The sequence below is a fragment of the Hippoglossus stenolepis genome, chromosome 9 (genome assembly GCF_022539355.2).
Source record: "Hippoglossus stenolepis isolate QCI-W04-F060 chromosome 9, HSTE1.2, whole genome shotgun sequence".
In the NCBI taxonomy this organism is placed as follows: Eukaryota; Metazoa; Chordata; class Actinopteri; order Pleuronectiformes; family Pleuronectidae; genus Hippoglossus; species Hippoglossus stenolepis.
In genome coordinates this window covers 19,438,689-19,461,825 of record NC_061491.1, presented here as the reverse complement: position 1 = coordinate 19,461,825, position 23,137 = coordinate 19,438,689, and the positions used below count along the sequence as shown (strand labels likewise).

Genomic DNA, 23,137 nt, shown 5'->3' with positions numbered 1-23,137 from the left:
TCTTAACACAGTACTATTTAATAGGATCACAACAAAGGGCCGATGCTGTATTTTAATGAGCAGTAAAGAATCACAGCAGGAGTTCATCTGTCAATCAGCCAATGGGAGGTGTCAACGTGACGTTTGTGTGATATAACCCACATTCCTGTACTATTGTACCTATTTACACGCACATCCCATCAGTCACTACACTGCACTCAGAGCCTTCTTCTTGACTTCTGCTACAGCCTCGGTGGGAGAGACGAGGAAAATCCATTTCACAGGATGATCATTTAAGATGTTTTCTTGCCTGCAGGATAATAAGTAGACTATTTTTCTCTCTCTCTTATGTAACGTGAGAGAACGAGACAAAGAGATGGAAAGTGAGACCGCTCACTACTGCGGGGCAATGTGAAAAGTGTTTGACAGAATGGAAAAGATGGATGGAGGCGAGATCGATGTGAAATTAGCCAGCGAGCGGAGCTGTCTTCTCCACAGAGGTTTCAGACACAACCCCAGCAGTTGATGGATGTGAATGTGGGTTAGAGGTGTTTGATGTGAATAAGTCTGCAGCAACCCACTTACACAACACCACAACAGACAAACACAAGAAAGAATGTACAAGGTGATTATCACTTTGACAAGTGCTCTAACAAGGTATGAGAACGATCGACAAGAGGAGGAGCTGCAGTACAAACAAGGTGACAAGTACCGCACTATATTTTTGTTATTGTCAAAGAAATAAATAAAAAGTCCTACATCAAAAATGTGTGTGTGTGTGTGTGTGTGTGCGCGCGCGGTGGGGGGAGCTTTTTGTTACAAGGTGAACCACTGCACTCTCGCATTCCCCTACCGTCAAAAATAAGTCTTTGAAATAGGTCACAATATATACTTTTCATTTTTATATTCTCCTGAACAGCACTGTCATTCTCATCAACATGTTGCTCAAAGAGGGCTAAACATTGATGTATTTGAATGGTTTCTGGACATGGTTTCTCTGTGGCACAGAGGCTTTAGCAACACAGACAACAATCATTCATCGCCTTTTGGTCTTTTCATGGGATTTGCTGGAAACTATAGAATATTACCAGCCTTATCCTTTAAGACGGCTTATATAATGGAAGATGCATGCTGAAAACTAAATGCAGTTAAGGGGGAACACCAAAGTGTGGGGCATGTGCGCGTCATGTCATGGCAATCCATCCAATAGTTGCTTTCACTCAAAGCCACAAATGTAAACATCATGCTGGCAGAATAGGGGATCACAAACGGGATTTATTATATGGGAACCATGCCTGCAAAACGTTGTGCCAACCCATCTCACATGTTGAGATATTTCACAGGATAAATAAGATAAACTTTGGCCTGCTCGTGGGCTACCGAAAAAAATCACGAGATGAGTAAATTCAGTAGGATTCACCACCAATTTGGTGGATTGACCAATCAGCAAACAGACTCCACGAGAGCCACGTCACGAGCACGACTAAAAACAGCCTCTTGTGGGAGCAACTGATCGAAACCAGCTCGGAGCACGGCTCTCTCACCCCGAGGCAAAAATCAAACACTGACATCGGAAGCATTACCAAAAAAGCATTTCACAGCACTTTGTTTCAAATGTCTCATTTTGGCCGGTTCAGCACAGCGGTCCCACGGAGATTAATTCGTCTGGCTTTGCACAGAGAAATGAAATTACCCCCTAGCCTCTAGGCTGCAATACCACACACACACACACACACATGCACACACACACACACATGCCCCAGGATGCACACCAACAGAAGCAACAGCAGTAGTGTCCCCTACAGCGTGCAATGGACCAATCCATCTCTCCACTGAATGGGTCCTATGGACTCATCCATTAGTTAGTAGAATGGGTTGCACAGTGACAGGCCTGTTTTACCACAGCCTCTAATCCAGAGTTATGGCACAGTGTGTCTGTGTTACTGTTAAATGTAGTACTATATGCCAACTGTTGCTAGCAGGTTCACATCTGAGAGCACTTCACAGTGGCACACCATCACTCACCAACCACTGATTATTATGTAGCATATATGGCACCTGGGACCACACAGCAAATACAACAGTGGTTATAAATTTGACCGATGCTGCAAATAGATCCTAACAACTGGTGGTTAATATAGAATTCAAAAAACATCATGCATGAATTGCTTTCTGATTATTCCTGTGGATAATGTCATTGCATGTCTACAGCTAAATATATAACCCTGTCATCTTGTAAAGCAGTGGAAGAGTTAATAGACGGCTGCTTCATTCGTGAGAGGGTACTGTGGAGCAGGTAAACCTACACTGCAGATAGAGCGGGAAAGCTGAGAGGCCCCAGATAACTAGGAATGTCCCTGCAACAACAAAACACTTGCTAAACTTGACCCTGCTATCTTCATTAAGAGCACAGAGAAAGGTCTGACCAAGAAAAAAGAGACAAGGAAGCCAGAAAAAGATGGATAGCAGCAGCCGGTGCTTGTGGGTGTTCCCGTGGGGTGTCCCGTGTCTGCTCACAGATGGCGAGCAAAGGAACGAGAAGGGGAAACTGTGGAGAAAAATAAATAAAGCTCACCTTAAAAAATCTTAACTACTTGCAATCACTCTCACTGTCCCCATGACACTCCCTCTCCCTCTATCCAGGTGCAGGCATGCAGAGCTGTCCTTTCAACCCGCCAGGCTCTTTTGTGTGGCCACAGAAGAGAGGCAGATCCACTCAAGGTGGTAAGAAAGAAACACCTCATCCTTGACTATTTGATTAACAGCTGTCTCCTGTGCCTAAAAAAAAAAAAAAAAAAGGATCTGTCCCCCCCCACATCCCGGCCTCCTCTCCCCACAGTCCCTCTAACCGCCTCCTGAAAGAGCAGAGTCTGTGTCGCACACTTCTAGGGTTACTCCGCAAGATCAAACTGGAGAGGAGAGCAGAAAGGCAAGAAATCCACTGAGACATCAGAAGGAAGCAGGGAGGACAAGCAGTGGGAGGACGGGGAGGAAAGAAATGGAGAAAGGAGGAACAGTGAAGAAGGGAGAGGCACAGGTCAACAAGGAGGCAGGAGGTGCAATTCAGTAAGGGTGCAAAGTGATGGGGACTCATGGAGGCCAACGCTGGAAACTGGGGCATTTTAAGATTATCTTCTAATCTTTTTAATTGGCCATTTGTTGTCTACTGTTATATTTCATTTACTTACAATATATGATACTAACAAGCAGTAATGCCTCCTTTTAAAAGTTAATGATCTCCCAGTTTTATCTTTTAAATGCTGATGTTTTTGAAGGAGGCGTCACTTTATCGCTGACCACTTTTTCAAAGTTTTCCAATTTATTTTCCTTGATTTAGTTTCCACTCATTTTGGTGCACCATTAAAATCAACTTGCAGGAATTTAGAACTTATAATTTATTACTGTGAACATCTCATTGCAAATTAATGTTATGAATGCGTGGTTGGGAGCTGAGACGCAATGAAATTCATGCGCTTCCTTGCTTGAAAGTTGTAACAATTGAAAAACAGAGACACTGTGAAGACTTTGGTGAGAAATTGGTTGTTTCTTGCTTTCATAAAGCTGCTGCAAGGAAGCAAATCTGAAATAAATATTCTTCCTTGCAGCTGTATTACCAAGTAATGAAACACAAATTCTACCCTACTGAAGTTAATGAAACCCAGTGTCTCCTTAGAAGGAAGCAAATCAATCTAAAAACCTGCAGAGTGCTTTAGGAAATGGTCCACAGTAATGTGGAGAGTGTGTGATTTCTACTTAATGGTTTAAAACATGCAAAACCACTGGTCTGGTCCTATAAAAAGAGCTTAGCTGGTTAGGTTAAAGAGCCCCAGGGCAGCGGGAGATTATCCTGCAGGGTAGCAACTCCCCCCCGGCACCGCAGCTCGCCACTTCCTCCCAACAGGGACCAATGGCCAATGCAACTTCCTGCTAGCCCATAAACAAACAATGCAGTCAACTGAAGTCAGGCTGAAAATCCTCCAGTGCCACTTAGAGAGGTCAAGAGGTATACACCAGTCATATTTTTTTCCTTGTGCCAGTGACGTCTAGTTTGGCTGTACTGCAAGTGGAACTGCAAATAACTACAAATAAAAAAAATTCTTTCCATTTCTTGTGCGACGACAGCAGCGTAAAAGTAATGAAAACTAAATGAGAGATGTAATATCTTGGAAAACGATGTGAAGTTGGAGGAGTATGAAAAACTTTTTTTCCAATAAACATGTTTTCAAGATGCCAAGTTGGGCAATGTGTTGGTGTTATTCCGCTTGAATAAAACAGCGCTAATCACGAGAGCTGGCGATAAAAGTGCAATGAGACGTGCTGAGAGATATTTTCTACGTCTGTGTTTGTGGGTTTTATCAGAACCCGCCATCAAGTGGTGTGGGGCGGCACTCCCTTCCCGTCCCCAAAAAACCCCAACGGCAATAACAAATAATTGCACGTTGAACTGGCTCAATTGACTTAAAAGTAACCGAAATGTGAAAAACATGGAGCCTTAAACACTCACCACCTGAGGAAAAAAGTGCACAACAGGCAATGACAAATGATCTGTGCAGCATTCCTCTGACGTCACCCCACTGCACTAAACACACATCCTTACACCATTATTTGAACAATACAAGCATTCATACGAAAACAAGCACAGGAATCTGCCTGTCTACAGAGAAGCAAAACAAAGCCCACATCACCCACACGACTAAAAGGCCTGTTTCAACACTTGTGTCATTTCTCAAGTAATGCGCAGGGAAAACACCGCTCTCTCTCTCCCTCTATCTCTCTGGGCCGACAGACATGTCTTCATTTGGCCATGCGGCAAACACGCCGATCTCTGATAAAGTTCAGCCGAGGCTTCGGGACCCCGTAGCCCTCAGCTTCAAAGAGCGCGAGGAAATGCCGTGCCCTTCCTGTCACTCCCAGTCGGAACCAAATGACGTGGTTGAGATGCGATTGAGAGATGGCGCATCCAAATTAAAACAATTAAAAGCATAGTGTGAGCTAAGGCAGAAAAAAAACAAAAGGTACACACACACACACACACACACACACACACACACACACACACACACACACACACACACACACACACACACACACACACACACACACACACACACACACACACACACACACACACACACACACACAAGATAGTGAGCGATCCAACCGTGACAACTCGGAGCAGATTCATCCGTATTTGCGGCTTCATTCCCATGTCCATCAATCCCTCGGGACAATGAGCTTTTTTATACTAACTGGAAACCTTGTAACTTGAAGGGATTCCCCTCTGTGCTCACTGATTCCAACTCTTTCACACACTCGCTTCCTCCGCATCCCGGCGTGACGTCAAACCGTCATCCATACTCCTCTATCAATGTTTAACCATGTTGTATTTTTCTTCCTCTGCCTTATCGGCTCCTCCGAGTCTTAAAAGTTTTACTAATAGCAGAGGGAGAGGTTCACGCAGCAGTGCTTCTACATTCCACTCTCTGAGCTGGGTTTGTCAGAGGAGCGGAGTGAATGACAATAAGAAAATGCACAGACAGACATATAAAGAGGATATTTGCAGGATAATATGCATCTGTTGACAACTTGAACGGCTTAAGAATTCTTGGAGCCAAAGCAGAAGAGGATTATGTTGAAGTATAACAGATTGATGCTCTTGTTGTTCCATAAAATAAACTAATTTTGGTGACGTAAAATCCTACGAATTGCTGACTGGCTTCATGCCCTGGAAGCTACATTTGCGTAAAGCCTTGTACCCTTTGAGTCTGTGCATGTGGCAGAAAGCCTCGCGGATGCAATGTACGCGGCACAGGCCTTGAATGCAGACCTGCCCTTACTTGACTTCTTAATCTTCGTTTTCCTGCCCTCCCTTCTCCGTATCTCGGTGTAAAAACTTCACGGTGCTGTGATTCCTCCCCTCGCTTTGCCTCGGCCCTCCCTTCTCTGTATCACACTACAACAGTTCCATGTCCCCTCGCTGCCGCTCCTTGGCCTATAGCCCCTTTGCTCCTGCTGTTTCCACTGGGGCACTGCACAAAAAACTTTGCTTGGCTTGGTCCCAATAACTGGGGCCCACATACCTCCCAATCCCTAGATTAAATAGCGCCAGTCTCTGAAGTTCTTCCAGAGGCTAATGGCTTTTGTTGCTGGGAATAATCCACACATCCTCTCCCACATCCTGGGGGTCCGCTGACCTATCAAGAACCCCGCTTTTACCCTCTTCATTTCTCTCTCATCTCCATCTCAATCTAGGCCTCCATTTCGGAGACCTCCCTGACTTCCTTATGTCGCAACCCTGCGGTTAAGTGCAAAGGCGTGCAAGACAAGGAGGGGAGGATGCAAGGAGTCGACACTGGGTTGAGAACCATGCAGAGTTTTATAGGGAGTCAGTGCAGGTGCTGTCTGAAGCCTAATGAAGGCCCTAAATCTCCTCTTGGTCATCTTCAGCTAACTGGAGTGTAAGCAGCCGGGGCGAAAGCGATCAGTGCCTGGGAGTGCCTGCCCGTGTAAGCATTTAATGTGTGTTCTGAATAAATACAGCAGGGAGACTGATTTTCACAAGATGGGGGAAAGACTTGAGTGAATCAAAGAGCAACCATTTAAAATAAATTATGCAAAGTTGTGAACTAGATCCCGACTGTAACTATCTTGTCTTCCCCAATGCTTCAAAACCCTTTCTGATTGAGAACAGTCTTGGATGCAATGTCAGAATATTACACAGAATACATATTCAGGCATGAGCTCATATCCTGTCTGGGGGGGCTTTTCTCCAGGAAGGCCATCGGGGGAGAGGAGGAAGACAGACTGAGACTGCAGAGCTACGTTCACCGACCACCCTAATCATTTCACTTCATCAACACAATCTTTAAAAAGGCCAGACATTTATGGTCCATATTTTTCTTCAATTTCCAATTTGAACCTCATTCATATGGCCACCAGCTGGATTTCAATCATATCTCCAGGCGAAGCATACGCCAGCTGAGAGACATACACTGCAGAGAGAATATAAAACTTGATTTCCAGAGGCACTATCGCCATTGAAGAATGCTGGAGGCCAGACTGAAGAGTGATCGGCCATACGGCGAGGTGGAGAGGACAGAGGAAGGACGGCAAACACAAGGGGGCTCGAGGATTGAAGGATATTATGAGGGTGAAAGAGTGGTAAGATGAGGAGAAGAATAAGAGACGTGAAGAAGAAGAAGTGACAGAAGCAGAAAACGGCTGATTTTGAGGATGAAAAGACGACAGAAAGCATGGGATAGTAAGGTAATAAAAGAGGCAACATATGGAAACAGAGTAGAGGGAAATACGTTAAAGAGGAGGACATGTGTGGGTGAAGAACACAAATAAATAAATAGAGGAGAATTATCTGGAGTGCCTAGTACAGTAAATCTGTCATCCTGTGGCTTCGTGCCCACTAATCAGCACCCAGACCACCACTGCAACTGCACACAAACATGCATACATAAATACACACAGGTCTAGTGTTTAGCAGAGAGCCTGCAGACCACCTGAAACCTCTGGAAAGCTGCGACACAGCAGACTATTGACTCACTCGCTGAGTCAATGAAGTTGGGCCCGGAGAGTATAGGTTAGCCACCTCTCTCTCCAAGAGGGTCAGGGTTTTTGGGGTTAGGGATTAGGGGTCTTTTAAGGGTAGGAAAAGTGAATTAATGAAGACGGAATAACAGCGTTATGTTTTGGAGGAAGAGATGGAGAAATTCAAATACAGTGTAAACATGACTGGGAGTGCAAACTTAATGGCAAAAAAAAAAATATGTGTCAACAGGTTAAGAGATGTGGTGGGAGTGAAATGTTGGGAGAGGATGAGAGAGGAGAGCTGTTTGGGATGGAAGAAGGGATGGAATGGAATAAGGGAAGCTGTGAAGGATGAAAGAAGAGGTGGTGAGTTTTGGAAGCGGGGTGAGGGAAGTGGTGAAGAAAAAAGTGGAGGGTTAATGATGGGACAATGAAAGAAGACAGGGACGGCATATGGAAAAAGGGTTTGAATTGAGATCTGGTGAGCACGCTAAAGATTCCTTTGTCCGCCAACTTTTATGCATTTACATTTTGCAGCCTGAGCACTTAAATGGTACTTTTCTTGTTGAAAAAAAGTGGCAGCATCACAACCTTTTTACGAGCACCGTGGTTATTTTAAAAGTCCGACCGTAAGTCCCCACAGGCCGGTGTTGAAAGCCGGTTACGTTGGGTGGAAAAGCAGAGTTGACAAGTGATAGAGTTGATTGATTGAGTTTAGAGGGGAGTTATAGTTGGACTCTTTAATTCAGTGAAGAATTCCAACGTGAAAGATCTCAACAAAGAGGATTGAGACAGAGTGAGGGGGTTTTGAAATGTGAAGCATGTCATTAATCACTCAAGCCAGAAACATTTTACTTTATAAAAAAAACAAACTAACCCAGAAGCAGCAGGAGAGAGAATGAAAAAATAACAACGTGCCGCCTTAAGCTCTGATGTGGCGAAACCTTGATGTTCTGTTGCGCAACAACCTGTCAATACTTGTATGCATTGTCCTACTTTAAATTACTGCAGAAGACAGAAGAAAACACTTGTTTTACGAGAATTTCAAACCGGCTGTATTCAATATTTTAAATGAGCAGTGGAGCAGTTTGACTATAGCTGCTTTCAGACGTGCACCCAGAAAAGAATTCTCAGTAAGAAGAAGAGGAGCCATACACGTAGAAGACGCAGATGAAGATGTCAACTTGGAAAGACACGATTCAAAAGCGTTTGGTGATTTGGGCCGGTGCCAGTGTCTTTCAACAGGAGGAAATTGTTTTTGCTAACTGTTCTGTTTAAGTAGTAAAACAATCTTTTAAAAGGTAATAATATAACAGTGGTTTCTATACGGCTTGTTTCTGCTGCTTTTGCAGATTTAAAATCTGAATTGTAACTATTTACTGTTGATTCTTCCCTAATATGCAAAAAACATGAAGTTATGAACTTAACATTAATTTTAAACAGTTGAGCTTGTTTACAACTACAGTTCTTAGTCTCTCCAATGTCCCTTTCCTTCTCTCTTTCCAGAATAGTGACCAATCTGCACTTTCCACCATTCTACCAAAGATGTACCTGGCCATGCCCAGACTGGAGAACCCTGCTGGAACAATGAGAATGTCAAGGCGGGGAAAGGGATGGACCCCCAGGACGGCATGGGCTGCAGCCAAGCATCGAGGCAACAGCTGAAGAACTCCCATCTACAAAAGGAAAAGATTAAGTTTCACAGAACAGCAGAAGAGGTTTTACTTGAATCAGATGTGTGTATGGGTAAGATTTACATGTACAATAGTTGGAGAGTTTATGTATCTGCTGAGAGTTTGTGTATTTGCTGCATGTCTATGATGATCTATGGTCCAGATCAATTCCGAGTCAACTGCACTTTCTGTTTTTACGCTACAATGTTTCGCCACTCATCTCTGAGGCCTCATAAAATCCAAATTAACTAAATGTGCAGAGGCGTTTGACGTCATATTATCAATGTTATTCCAGTTAGAATTTCACATGTAGGGTTTGAGGAGTGTGTGAAGTGGCTCTCGTGAGAATTCTGTCACATACTCTCATCATGCTGACGAGAGATGATGGTGACACAAACATCAGCTGGTGCCACCTTTCTCCTCTAATCGTAGAAAATATAATTAGCTCAGGTCTCAGTGGTTCTTCTGTTAAAACTCCACCTGGGCCTGCTGCAGCAAGCCGACGGGGCCAAACACACGGTATGGAATCAGCCGCTGGGACCAAGCCGACCGCTCGGCAAATCGGCAAGGGTAGTCACCATGGGAACAAGAGACGCCGTCATCCACCATGCCTGAATAATCAGTTACAGAGAGCGCCTGGTCCTCAAGGGGAGCGTAAGAGAATGTTGAGTCTGAGCAGGTGGTCCGGTCTCCACTGTAGCAGATTAAAACGGGGAAGAAAAGTTTCATCCAAGGTTAATAACAATGATTTAATGAATTTTCTCACTGAAAGAAATACACAGTTCTGGGGCTGGTGAACCAAAAGTGGCACAACCCGTCTCTCTGTGCTAAGCACGGAAAGGAAAGCAATGGAAATATGAAATATATATACGTCACAAAGGCAAACCACAGTGATCCCAAAAATATCTATGTGTTGACATGTAGCCTCATTCGCTCTTAAATGCAATATCCAGCACTGACTCTGTCCTCAGCGTCGGAGTCGTTCCAAAGGTTTCTAGCGACGTCCAACTTTCCTTCCAGCCATTCAATGAAAATAAAGGCCTCCCTTGTAGTGGGAGATTACTGGGGCCTGCTACAGGCTACGGCTGGGCTGCCGCTGGAGGAAAACCATACGGGGAGGGGGATGATTACTGGAAACCACTGGCAGTCCTTCCAACCCTCTGGCCAGTGAAGAGGAAGACCCCAGACCAACCCTGCCCTGCCCACAGTAAACCAGCTCTCACAAAATGTTGCAGTCTGGGTTTTATATCCTGGACCTCTATAAAATGAGCTTCTTTTCACTCTCCGTAGACCATTTCTTTTGGGAATTGAACCCAATGTACTACGGTGCAAGCTTCACTGTACTTGTCATAAAGAGCTGATTGATCACCCTAACTTCACCTGCACCTTTTTTCGCATGGCAAAAAGGAAAGTTTCACCCTGGAATGTTGAAAGGGCAGACTTGCATTCATATAGCAGACTGGGAGAGAGGAGGTATTACAGGAAGAAAAGAACCCATAATATACCTGCTAGTCTGGTGAGGAGAGCCTTTTACTACTTTACTGGAGGAGCTTCCAAGTCCAGACACAAGCCCGGCCTCAGTCCGTTCCCCAGACACATCCCCAGGTTTGGCAGTCTTGCCACAGTCTGTCCTGTTCCTCACCTCTCCTTCCAACGCTGGGGGAATTTCTGCTGTGACTTGGCACCAGTGGCCAACCGCCAAGGTGAAGGTGGAGGCGGGCATGGGCATAGTGACGTAGTAGCTCCACGTTGAAAAACCTGCAGAGGGTAGAGGAGGGGGGAAATGCTGAAGGGAGGGAAGTAGAGAGCAGTTTGGTTGACAGCATGAAGACAGAAATGAAAGAAATATTTGTCATGAATTGCCAATTTTTCTCATTTCATTATTCAGTCAGATGTTGTGTTCTTCTGAGACATTTGTGCTTTTTATCCCCCAACAAATCAGTCGAGTGTGACACGTCCCTCGTGCCAACATTCTAGATGACAAAGAAGCTACGGTAGTGGTCACGAGAAGCAGTTCACATCCTTCATGTCAAATGAAAAATACGACCAATTAATTAAAAGCGGTTAATTCTGTAAGTCATCTTAAAAACACTCAGTGCAGCTGCAGTAATTTATCCACATTTATCCACATGCCGCTTTGCAGCAGGTCTGTCATTACTTTCCTGGCTTTGATACAGAGACATGATGCTGTAATTCTTAATCCCATCTACAAAGCTCCAGTTGTTTCGGGAGAAACGGAGCACAACACTACATCTAATTGAAGCACTGAAGAAATCTCAGATGTGGGAAAAAAAAGATTTCTTTCAAAGGAAATAAAATAAAGTTTTGTTTCAACACCAGTGCCAATAAAATACCCAAGTTATTTTTCAGCCTCTTGCAAGTTTCTCTATAATCCCCTTTTGTAATTGAACAAAATAAGCAGAATATCCCAAACACATCAACAGAAGCAGCTTTGCGACAACTTGAATTTTATATGAAAAACACTTATTACAAAGCATTTGTTGGCAGGTTCCAGTTGAGACTTTTTAATAATTTATACAACAGTATCATTGGAGGTTATGTTTGTTTGTTTATAAGCAAGATTACAAAAAAATTACTTTTTCACGAAACTTGATGGAAGAATGTGGTATGAGTCGGGGAAGAACCCATTACATTTTGGTGCAGATCCGATTCAAGGAGCAGATCAGGGAGTATTTTTCCGCTTTCTTTAACATTGCATGATCTGGGTTTTTTCAACATTTTGATGACAAAAATCAATTTATAATTCACAGATCTTGATGAAAAAAGAATCAGGCACATCTGGGGGACTGATATCTATGAGTGTGTGAAATTGGACGCAGCTTGATTGAATGTAAGTGGACTGATACTGAGTGCCACTCTAGTTTAGTAATGTAGTTAGTATTAATGCCCAAAGCCAACCCCCACTTAGAGTTCACTAAATTGAACCTTCAAAATTTAGTGGTTTATCAATAAGAAGCCACATTTTCCAACAGGTTTTATAAAGGCCTAAAGATAGACGGCGCTGTGTGCTGTTACGGAACAAAAGCCCCTTGAGGCAGATTTGTGATTTTGGGTTGTATTAATAAAACTTGACTCGACTTTTACTGGTTGTCACTAAAGGTTTGTGAAATTACAGCTTACGTGTGTCTCCGTCCTCAGCGGGTACGGCCTGCTCCTCCCCGCTCATTAAAACCAAACACTCACTGGGGGCCCGTACTGTTGCCTGCCATGTTGACATGGCAACAGGCGGCTCCTGGCAGGGGAAGAGGGCTCGGTTGTTGATGGGAGAGCCGGCAGTGTAAACACACACCCTGGAAAGTGGGTACACAATGGTAAACAATAAACAACCCTCATTTAAATGCTCAAAGGATCCAACACACACACACACACACAGAAGAGAATATAACAGCCTCAGGTGGGTGAATTTATGAATCAGTATTATTCTGTTGTAACATGGCAGCCTCAAAATATTGGCTTTAAGAGGGAGTCTTTGCTCTAACATTGTTGGTGTATTGTTATGAGCTACTGGATGCTGGGATTTCCCCAAGGGGAGGAATAAAGTTTATTCTCATCTTATCTTATCAGACTATAGTGTAAAACCCACTGGTGTATGGTATTTTTTTATGCTTTGGCTCCGGAGACAAACCTGTCGTCCTGGTCTTTGGTCCACCTCACAGATCGGCCCGTTGGCCTGGTCTCATAGCAGATCCTGACAGCGCGAGGGAACTCCTGAGGGGACGCTGCCCCCTTCTTCCTCACCTGCAGACTCCATTGGTCTCTCTGAAAAGGCAGCGAGCTGCCATCCTGAGCACCGGGGGTTTGGCTACACAGCAGAAAGAGCTGGTGCTTCTGCCTCCATCGGTTAGAGGGCCAGGAGACAAGTTTCTGAATAAAGGCTGCTTGTGGGTTCGCTGAACTGACGCCTGACCTCTCAGAGGCAACCTCTGATGGGAAGCTATCCATGGCCGACACAGAGGTGACGTCCACCTCTTCAACCTTTGACACGTCCAGGTCACAGCAGTCCAGCACTAAGGTGAAATCGTCGTCACTGGTTGTTTCCCACAAATGTGAAGAATGAATATTTTCTGCCTGCGCTGCAGTCTTTGACTCAATCCCAGACACAGCCTGTAATTCACCTCCTTGTCTTTCTTCAGCACCAGGAATCTTCTCCATCCTCCTCTTCCCAAGTGCTTTTGTTCCATCCTCTGTTGTATCCACATCACGAAATCTGCACACCGACCCATCCTGGCTCCCTCCGGCCTCCGCAGTGCTCGCTCCATTACCAGCTCCAGGTCCACTGTCATCCTCCTCAGCATTACCTCTCCCCCCACAGCAAGGCTCCAGGAAAAGCACAACACTGCCACTGATGACCCTCCTCTCTGGATGAACAGTCAGGTCGAGCACATAATGTCTGACGAGTATGTGGTTGGTGTTGGCTCGGAGCGGGAGGTCATCCGTGTCGGGGTTTAGGTCCTCGTGTGGCTCCATGTCACAGGAATGGGGTCAGAGTTGAGCAGAGGATGGAGCAACCTGAGAGGACAAACCACAAATACAACTTTATTCGTTTTTTCAATTCATCATAAGGCGATGGAATGTCTATTTATTATCTTGATCAATGTTAATGAGGCAGTTATATTACAACTGCTTGGCCCAATGTCAGCTCACTATCTGCAGTAAAGCCTGTATCCTGCTGTATATGAGGGTTTTTTCTGTCATAATTCTTTTCTCTTCACCTGCCCGGGGCGTGAGGCTGGTTTGGCAAGACAGAGGTGCAATTACCATTTACAGCACAAATTCCTCACAGGTTTTTCAGTGCAGGAATATGCTCGTAAATTTAGGAGCGCACAGAAACAAGGGATGATATATACAGCGACAGGAGAAGAAAAAAAAAGATCAGAGAAGCCATCAAATTTTAGAGGTTTGCTAAAAAAAACATTCATCTCTGACCACTCAGTTTATTTTTGTAATGAAATATTCATTTGGTGTTTAAAAGAACTTATTCTACTGCACCTGCATCACCAAACAGCTTTGTACAGCTTTGTTCAGATCAAAACGATCACAGCTTCAAGGTCAACGGTTGAATCCATAAAAGACGCTCTGCCTCTGCACAATCAGCCTTTTCATTTGGGGCCAGTAAGGAATTAAACAAGGTCGTGGATTCATTAAAAAACATGTGTCCTATCAATGGGGGATTTTGAGATCACAGCCTCAACATTAATTGAACACGTAGACAGTATCTGTAATTATTTATGTATAGAGTGGAGATCCCAACTCTTTTGGATGCATGGTCAGTTGCTTGTCTTTACCCAGTAGGTGTGGTCTCCCCATATTTCACCTGGGCCCAGTGGTCCCAGTATATAAGAGAAAAATCTGATTGCTTTGCTGGGAATCTATGACTGATTTTAATATCTTTTGGAAAGTGTATTTAATGATGTTATATCAATGTCCGTGTTCACATGTGCAGGTGCTACAGACAGACATTAACTTTATCTGATCTTTGCTTTTAATGGTTTGGGTTTGGTGACGGTCACACTCTCTCACGCACGTGTCCACAGATAGTGTGAAAAGACACATGACAGCTCGGTGTCACGTTGTGAGTCATGAAAAACAGACAGAGACGTTGAGTTTTGAACTTCGGAGGCGCGAAGCGAACTTGTCATTTAGCGACAAGTTCACATCCACTGTCTGTTCCCGGTCATTTCCGGAGTCCGGAAGCGAAACGAGAGAAACAGCGTCACAAGTAAAAAGCTTCAGACGTGTATTTAATAAAACAGCTGACAACACGAACACGAGCACCGCAGCGACACTCTCTGATATAAAGTCTGTGGCTACACGACTATGTTGATGTGAGTGAGATGCACACAAACCTGCATCCATCCATGTGGGAGTCGCTCGGTGATGACGTCACCCGGACGCGACGGCAGCAGAGTTGTAGTTCTTTCTCCAGGATTCATCCCCGCTTTTTGAAGTCGGTTTGTAGTTTAAATGATGTCACATGTATAGGAAGTGAAAATAACATATAATCCGTCAAGAGTGTCACACTTAGGATTGTACTTAATTTTTTTTATTAATAAACGTTATCATTTGTATTATTTAGTAAGTCCTTTTTTGTCTTTTATATTATTTAACAAAATAAACCTTTCAAAAACTCTAATACAATTTAGGAAATAAATTAATGATTAAAATAAATAAATTAAGATCCCATAAGGAGAACAAGATAATTGCGATATGTCCATATCTCAGATGTGCATATAACTAACCTGAAAATATTTATTAATAGTTCAAATCATGACACTTATGTTTATATATTAAGTTTTATTCCGGTGCTTCAACAGCATTGTATGAATGACAAGTTTAAATTCCACATTTAATAAAACAGAACAGATATTAACAAACAAATAACTCAAAGAAACACAAATGCAGTCTCCTGTGGTTGAATACCACCAAAATATGTTTATAACACCAGGTCTCAGCAATATCCTGCACGTTTCAAAAATAGGTATACATTTTGATTAATACACGTTTTTCATATTATTTAACGATTCTAAAAAAAATCATTTGACGGTTCATAAATAATAGATGTAACTAGAAACAGAGCAAAGATGTTTTCAAATGAGTATTAATAATTTATGAGAATTAAAATGTATACCCACTTTTGAAAGCACATGTGCATTTCTGAAAAAACAGTAATGAGCTGCAACATAACATGGATGAAATGAGCCGTTTCATGGTTGTCAAATAAAATCAGGTTGTCACCTTTTTTAATACTCCAAAGCAGTAGTATACATTTCTCTTCTGGAATGTATTCAGACACAGAGTTAACACGATTCACATTGCCAAGCAGTGGAGTGACTTTTTCAAATTATTGCATTCCTGGTTAAGGATCTCAGCTCCTAAGTAAATAAGAAAATAATTTGATTTGGCACTGCGTGTATCGTTGGAAGTGGTCTATCTACAAACAGGTACTGAAACTACTGGAACATACACTGAGGTTGTAAAAGCCCCCTCACCGAGTCCTGCCTACTGAATACTATTTCCAAGTAGTATCATTATTGCTGTTATATATCTAAAAAACACATTTCCATAAAATAAAATGCAAAATAGTTTTTCATACCTTTGTAAACATCTCATGGAATAATACCTCTACTATGTACAAAATGTGGATTTTAAAGAGAAGGTATGAGTAATTAAGAGCCTCTATTTTCGTCCTCTGAAGTTACATTACATCACTCTTCATAAGTTAAGCTACATGATCAGGTTCTGTATGTCCAACAACAATAGGACAAGAATGGCCTCGAGAGCTACCACAGGCAATCGTATCTATTTTTTCTATTGTGCAGAAATCCATCCATACCCTTGCTACTCTAACCTGGCACAGAGTGGAATTTCAGAGGCCCTTTAGCACATGACATAATCATTTATCATCACGGAGTACAAAGTGACTTCAGTATGGCACTAAAATCTCCTACTCCAAACATGATCTAAACAAACACACGTCCATCCATCCATACATTTACATACACATACAAACACAGGACAGGATAATTACTGGCACACATACAGGCCCTGGGCCAGCAAGGACCTCGGTGAGGAACTCCAGTCTGCGTCTCTACTAGAGGAAATGTTTGCAGCATTATTAGGACTTGCAGTTATCTTTATATATATATATAAAAAAGGAAATCAACAGAGCCAAAGCGTCTGAGGATTTTACAGTGAGTGCTCAATAAGCTACACTTTGCTTGAGAATCCAACCAACCTGTTTTTCTTTTTCTTTTTGTGTGCTCACTCTCCTTTAACCTCTCGTAACAAACCGCTGTGAAATCATAAACGTGGACATGCAGCACACAAACACACACACTGCTGGATCGTGGTTGGACACAATGTGCTGCTCCCACACAAAGGAGTGCTACGGTATCACCGGCAGTTCCTTTCATCTCTTTTCCTCTCTGGGCTGTGTGACAGTCTCTCCCTCCGTCTCCGTGGCGCTTCGCTCTCAGATGAGCCACAGCGTCTCAGGAGTTTTCTTCCTGAGTTCTGCGAAAACTTAGACGTTTGAAGGAATCCCTGTGAGAGGACAGAGGATGGGAGTAGAGGGTGGAAAGGGAGAAGCAAAAGATGAAGTATGATGATGATAAGGAGGAGGAGGACAGGGCAGTAGAGTCATGGGGTGAATGCACAAAAATAGGATTTTAATTTCAATTACTAACTCTTTGCAACTGGAATGTTAAACTGCTGTTTTCTCCTCTGTCCATCAGCAGTATTACGCAAAAATTACAGACTTAATATCCAGGAAACTTGGTGGAAGGATAGGACATGGGCCAAGAAAGAACTAATTATATCCAGGAATTTCTTTTCACTTTCTTAAACATTGAGATAAGGTGTTTTTTGACATTTCACCTATTTCCCAGGTAATAATTCATGGATGCTGTAGAAAATGATGATCAGGCATGTTTAGGGGACTGGTATCTATGAGTGTGTAGCTTGATTGAATTTAACAGAAATGTTGGACCTTGGCAGAGGTATGTTTATAATATTTCTATATTTTTTAGCTGGTGTTATGATCAGTCCAACTGATTTAGGAGGCTCTTATCACATTCCAATGGCTGAGTAATTGATAAAAAATGTGGATTAGTATCACTTTGAAATACATGATAATCCCTCAGCATGGAATACATTTTTTAAACGATATACCCAGATTATCATGGTCAATCGTAAAAGCATGTGAGAAATCAGTCTTTATTATGACATGAGTGCAATCTGAATATGGTATTGGGTTCAACTCTCTGTTCTCTGTGGCTATAGTTCAGCTATCAATATTTGTAAAGGTGATACAGACACTGTGAAAGGACCTCTGCTTGAATCCATTTGCTATTTCCACTTTGTTGTCTTGTCACAACAGTATTGGCTGTTTGACCCAGTGGCTTTGTTTACCTGTTCTCCAGCCGAGGCCTGATGATGGGTTTGTAGAGCTCGGGAATCTTCCTCTCCAGCATCGGCCTCAGGTTCTCTCTCAGGCGGTTGTAGTTCTTCTTCAGCTCCTGCTGGTATTCCTTCTGGTCAAAGGTGATCAGGTGCTTATTCTTCTCCACTGCCTCGCCACACCTACAAGGTGGGGGAGCATAGCAAGTTGGCATCAGTTTGAAACCACATGTTCTTGTTCATTAATGGTATTAACAGCCGATCTGACAGATCAGATCACAAGTGGACAGTTTAAATATGGTGTTAGTCTACAGATGGGTCTAATGACAATGTGTGTCACAAGAGAGCGAGAGCGAGAGAGAGAGAGAGAGAGAGAGAGAGAGAGAGAGAGAGAGAGAGAGAGAGAGAGAGAGAGTGGAGTCAGGAGGGAATGAATTAATGCAAACACCTACAAAGAAAGATTTTCAAGAATATTGAGGCGGTGGCTACAACTGAATGGACACTGAGAAGCATAAACTATGTCTAAACTGTACCAGGTCATAGACATCAGGTGAGTAGGCTTATCCTTCATATGTGGCCTACGACATTTGCGTTCACACAACAAAAACAATGCGGCCAGACCAAATCCAAATGTGCTATAAGAGTCGGATTTCAGGATGCGTTCACACATGTTCTTAGCACTGACAACTTGTGATCACTCAGGACGGATGTTGATGCCAGGTCTGAACAGGGTCTAAATGACACTACATGAGATGGAAAAAGAGCTGAGTGTCCTCCTTGACCTTTCTAACCTCAACTTAATGATACTATGCAAACAAATCTTGCAGTAATTGCCTCTCTATCCTCAAACCTTCAGAAATGCACTGTACAGTTTCCTGCTAACAATGCCCTCTAACTACTTGACATAAATGGGACTCCTTAGCTAAAATGCTAAATGAATGTCCAATGCATTCCTATATGCCCATTAGAGCTTTCCAAGTACAACGTAAACTGTAAAGAACCCAAAGAGCTGTTTCAACTGCAGAGGGAAAACTCACAAATGACTAAAAATCTAAAAAAAAGGCCCTCGTGATAGACGTCCACAAGTCTGAGCTGGACTGGGAGAGAAGGGAGGTATAGGGTCTCCAATGTATAATGGCTAACATGCATGGACTCTGCAGGAAATCCGAGAGACGGAGGATGATTGCAAACACATGTCTGAGTTTATCTCTTAGCTTTTAATGAGGGTGATATGGAAACTGCAATGTCGTGTAACAGTATACAGTAAATATGCGGTGCTACAAAAAAACAAGGAGAGTTCACTTAAGTTAAGGATTTTCCAAACCCATAAAAAACTACAACTAATATGTAGCTCTCTATCTGACTGTTAAACTTGGTAAAATGATGTTTTCTGAGCTGCCTTTACAAAATATATCATGATCTTTGTCAGTTACTGGAGGTAAACAATCCAAATATGGGCGTAGGAGAGGTGAGACTAGAAATATAAGCTTGTGACAGAACACTGTCAAATGAACAAAAGTGGATTTCAACATGTTCTACTTACGCCATCTTCCATGCTTGGATCATTATAATAGAGCCCACTGACTTCAACAGTGAGCCTGACCACACCTCATTTTAAGACCCACACACCCATGTGAGCTAAGATGAGCACAAGTGCATTTGCTATTTAAACACGGGCAATGGACGGGAAAATGACAACTGCGAAACTAGACATGCTTGGCTTCACTTTGCGCTGCAGTAAGATACGGACATTAATCTCTATGTAAATATGTTTTAGAAATGCTACCAATACACAACTTTGAAAAAAGTTGCGATGGCATCTAAGACCTCTTGTGCAGAACTGTGCTGACTTAGTAAGTAGTGGATTTTCCGAATCCATCACAAATCCAAATTGGGTTTTAACAACTAAATAAAAATTCATTAATAAAAAAAATTTGGGTGAAATTGTATGACATGACAAAATAAGATTATTTCATCGATTAATAAAATCTAGATGTCCTAATATATAATTCCAGGCTAATCATAAATAAAAGTCAACTAATTAAGTTGTTGGGTTTGGATTTTACATGCGAGTTTTAACTTATTATACAGGTTATTAACTTGTAGAAACGTTTTTTTACAGAAAAGCAGATGCCCTACTCTAATGTGATACCATGAAAACATTCTATTATTGCCATGTTGATGTAGCTCACAAGGACCTTGGCTGAACCCCACAGTGCAGTTAACAAGCATTGTTTACAGCAATGAGTAGCACAGCAGGTTACATGTTACACGTGAGGCCGGATCCCTCTATGTGACGGGAGAGATTCAGTTCAGTGGGCGAAAAGATAACCCACATAGACGAAATATTTTTAAGAACGCCACTGTCAATGACATTGGCATAAAAAGGGTCCAGTGATAGCCTGCCTGGATTTAGCAGAGGAAATAAACCTTTCTGAAACTACAGTAAATATTTGCCAACCCGGTTGTAGCAATCAAGGCAGCTGGAATGTGACATGAGGGCTAGAAAATGAAAACCACCTTTTGGAGGCAAACATGCCCAGAGGAAGGAAACACACACCGATACACAAATGCACACAAACACGACACATGCCTTCTGCACAAAATCAGCATATCCTCAGACAGGATGGTTTAAATTATGTTCTGAATATTCAAAATGTAGTGAAACCTTTGGGAACAATCAACTTTTGCAGCTCCAGTCCTCCTTTGTCATGGTGGGACATGTAAAAAATATTTCCCCTGCCACAATGGGTTATAGTAATTCACAACCCCACTGCCTGTTTAATTCCTTTAAGTACTATCCGGTTTGCAATTATCACTTCCATCTCTGCGTCGTGAATGACACTCGGCTTCAACAGCAGCAACTCACAGCTATCTGCGCTGCTCTTTTATCTTCCTGTGTATACACGGAGCAGGAAAAGGAGACTTTCACTCCAAGTCAAGCCTCACAAAGATACTGCATTTTACTTTACATAATACTTTGAAGTATTGTTCCACGCCTCCACCTACTGAGCCAGGGCCAGTCACCGGTAACAATGAAGAGAAGGAGAAATGCAAATGCAAGTAAAATAGTTGGGGAAAAAGTTTTCTTTACATTTTTGTGGTGTTTTTCTTGCATAACTCTGGTACACTGCGCCGCCACTATAGGTGGTGCTTCTTTGATCGCATCTTACCTCATTATAAACTCTTTGAAACACAGGCGCAGTTTATTGTGGTGACGGAAGAGCTTGGGGTCTGCTGGGATCTCATTCAGGAAGACCTGGGCCACCTCCAGCGGGCCCTAGAAGGTGGGGAGGAGAGAGAGGAGGGGAAGGGAAAACACAAAGAGACAAGAGTTAGAGCGACAAAGACGGAGAAAGCAAAACAAAAAAGTAGAGCAAGGAAGGAGAGGAGTTGGGAGAGGAAGTGTTTGAGAGCGTATGAACAAAAGGAGGGATGAGAGTGCCCCTCATTCAGACAGGGGGGAAATAACTTTCTAACTAAATGCCTTTATGCAGCAATGAGGGCCAAGATGCCGAACTAGAACATGAGGAAGAAATCAGATTAGAGAAGGAGCCATGATTAGCCTCCCGCATGGCTAACGTCAAAGCTAACCCTACGCACACCCACCATTTGGTTCCCATTTGCCAACAACCAGATCTTGTTATCTTAACTTATATTCATCATAAAACCACAGCGAGCTCGCACAGCACCCGCATCATGACAGGCGCAGTTAAACAGCTCTGATTAGCATCATAAACGCATCTGAACCCTTGCTTCTTTGTGACGGAGCCGCAGGACCCACCCACACACACACACACACACAGAAACCCTGCAGCCTCCTGTACTGAGTTATATGTTTACAGATTTAACCGAGCATTAGTGTTATGTATACAACCATCAGGTCAGAGCGAGGGACCTGTCAGATTAGACACTGGACGATAAAGCGCGGGGGGCTGGGGAGCGGAGACGCTGCACTGAGCTCCATCATTACTCCCTGTGTTCAGCACGCTAGCAGGACCTGGAAACTATCAGATGAAAGAGACCTCCGGTTCAGCGCGTCGCACAGCGCAGACATGAAAGCAAGAGGGGCCATGAATTGACGTTTTAACTAAATCAGGGGGAAAAGCAAAGGGAGGATTAGGGCTGTGGGACGCAGTGAAGGCTTTGATGTGCCATCACTGTCATGTCGTCCACCTGCGCTCGGGGACTACAATGGCGCTGTAAATGTGATAAGATAAATAGAGGTAAATTATTCTGGTTTATTTTCCCCCAGCACATAAAGAGGCAACACTCAAGGGACAAAGGAGCCATGTAGAATAAAAAGTGCGATCATTTCAGGGGAGAATTGGTTAAACGTGAAGTACGACATAATAACGGCAGACAGACAGGAGAGGAAAACAGAGGCTTCATTCACAAAATCCCTATCCACATTACCTGGTTAACAGTGGCTCCCACTGAGCCTTGCAGCAGCATCTGCAGCATCTTCGCATCAGGCTGTTCCCTGTGTGTGGCGACTGCGAGCTCTCTCGTCTTCTTCTGCATGTCCTCTATGGCCACCTCGATAGGAGTCAGGTCAAACTGGAAGCAAAGGTCAGGCAATGTTGTATACATTTGTTGCCGCTATGTGGAGAAACCATCACTAGATGTTCTACGCCGTGAATTTCCGCAATTACCTCCTCTTTCTGGATGACGTTGATGCGAGTCTTGACGTAGGGGAAGGCGTGCATGGTGGTGAGGATGGTCTTCCTCTTGAACTGCTCGTACAGTTCGCCCCGCGGCTTCCCGCTCTTGGTGAAGGGCGTGGTGTACATGAAGCGCCGCAGGTTGAAGTTCTTCTCAAAGTTTGTCAGCCGGTCTTTCATCTCGTAGTCATCAAAGAAGGGCTCCACATAAGTGATCTGGATGTACGCCTGGAGAAGAGTGGTGGTTTAGCTTCTTTTTTTTTGGGGGGGGGGGGGCATAAATCCAGTCACTGTGATAACAACTCTGTGCTTTTTTAAAGTTTTTTTAATGTATTTATTTATTTTGACAACAGCTATCAGAGG

At 43.2% G+C, this 23,137-nt stretch overlaps 2 protein-coding genes across 7 annotated transcripts in view; both read right to left on the bottom strand.

The window, feature by feature from the left end:
• LOC118115446 (aminopeptidase O (putative)) overlaps positions 1–15,134 on the bottom strand; it is a 70,720-nt gene extending 55,586 nt beyond the window's left edge. For 4 of the 5 annotated variants that reach the window (XR_004697565.2, XM_035166590.2, XM_035166592.2 and 1 more), the window contains exons 1-6: positions 15,059–15,134; positions 12,838–13,721; positions 12,333–12,502; positions 10,697–10,949; positions 9,672–9,885; positions 9,070–9,194 (exon numbers count right to left, since the gene is read on the bottom strand). Coding sequence is in view for 4 of the 5 variants with exons in the window: in XM_035166590.2 (XP_035022481.2) it covers positions 9,070–9,194; positions 9,672–9,885; positions 10,697–10,949; positions 12,333–12,502; positions 12,838–13,679 (1,604 nt within the window). In the remaining variant the exon portion in view is untranslated. The remainder of the gene's footprint in view (positions 1–9,069; positions 9,195–9,671; positions 9,886–10,696; positions 10,950–12,332; positions 12,503–12,837; positions 13,722–15,058) is intronic. The other variant, XM_035166591.2, reaches the window with a different exon arrangement.
• Positions 15,135–15,491: 357 nt separating this feature from the next.
• The window catches only part of dock8 (dedicator of cytokinesis 8), a 46,014-nt gene continuing 38,368 nt past the window's right edge, over positions 15,492–23,137 (bottom strand). For both annotated transcript variants that reach the window (XM_035166218.2, XM_047341093.1), the window contains exons 43-47: positions 22,766–23,002; positions 22,527–22,670; positions 21,284–21,390; positions 18,123–18,293; positions 15,492–17,255 (exon numbers count right to left, since the gene is read on the bottom strand). In XM_035166218.2, coding sequence (XP_035022109.2) covers positions 17,204–17,255; positions 18,123–18,293; positions 21,284–21,390; positions 22,527–22,670; positions 22,766–23,002 — 711 coding nt within the window. In that variant the 3' untranslated portion in view covers positions 15,492–17,203. The remainder of the gene's footprint in view (positions 17,256–18,122; positions 18,294–21,283; positions 21,391–22,526; positions 22,671–22,765; positions 23,003–23,137) is intronic.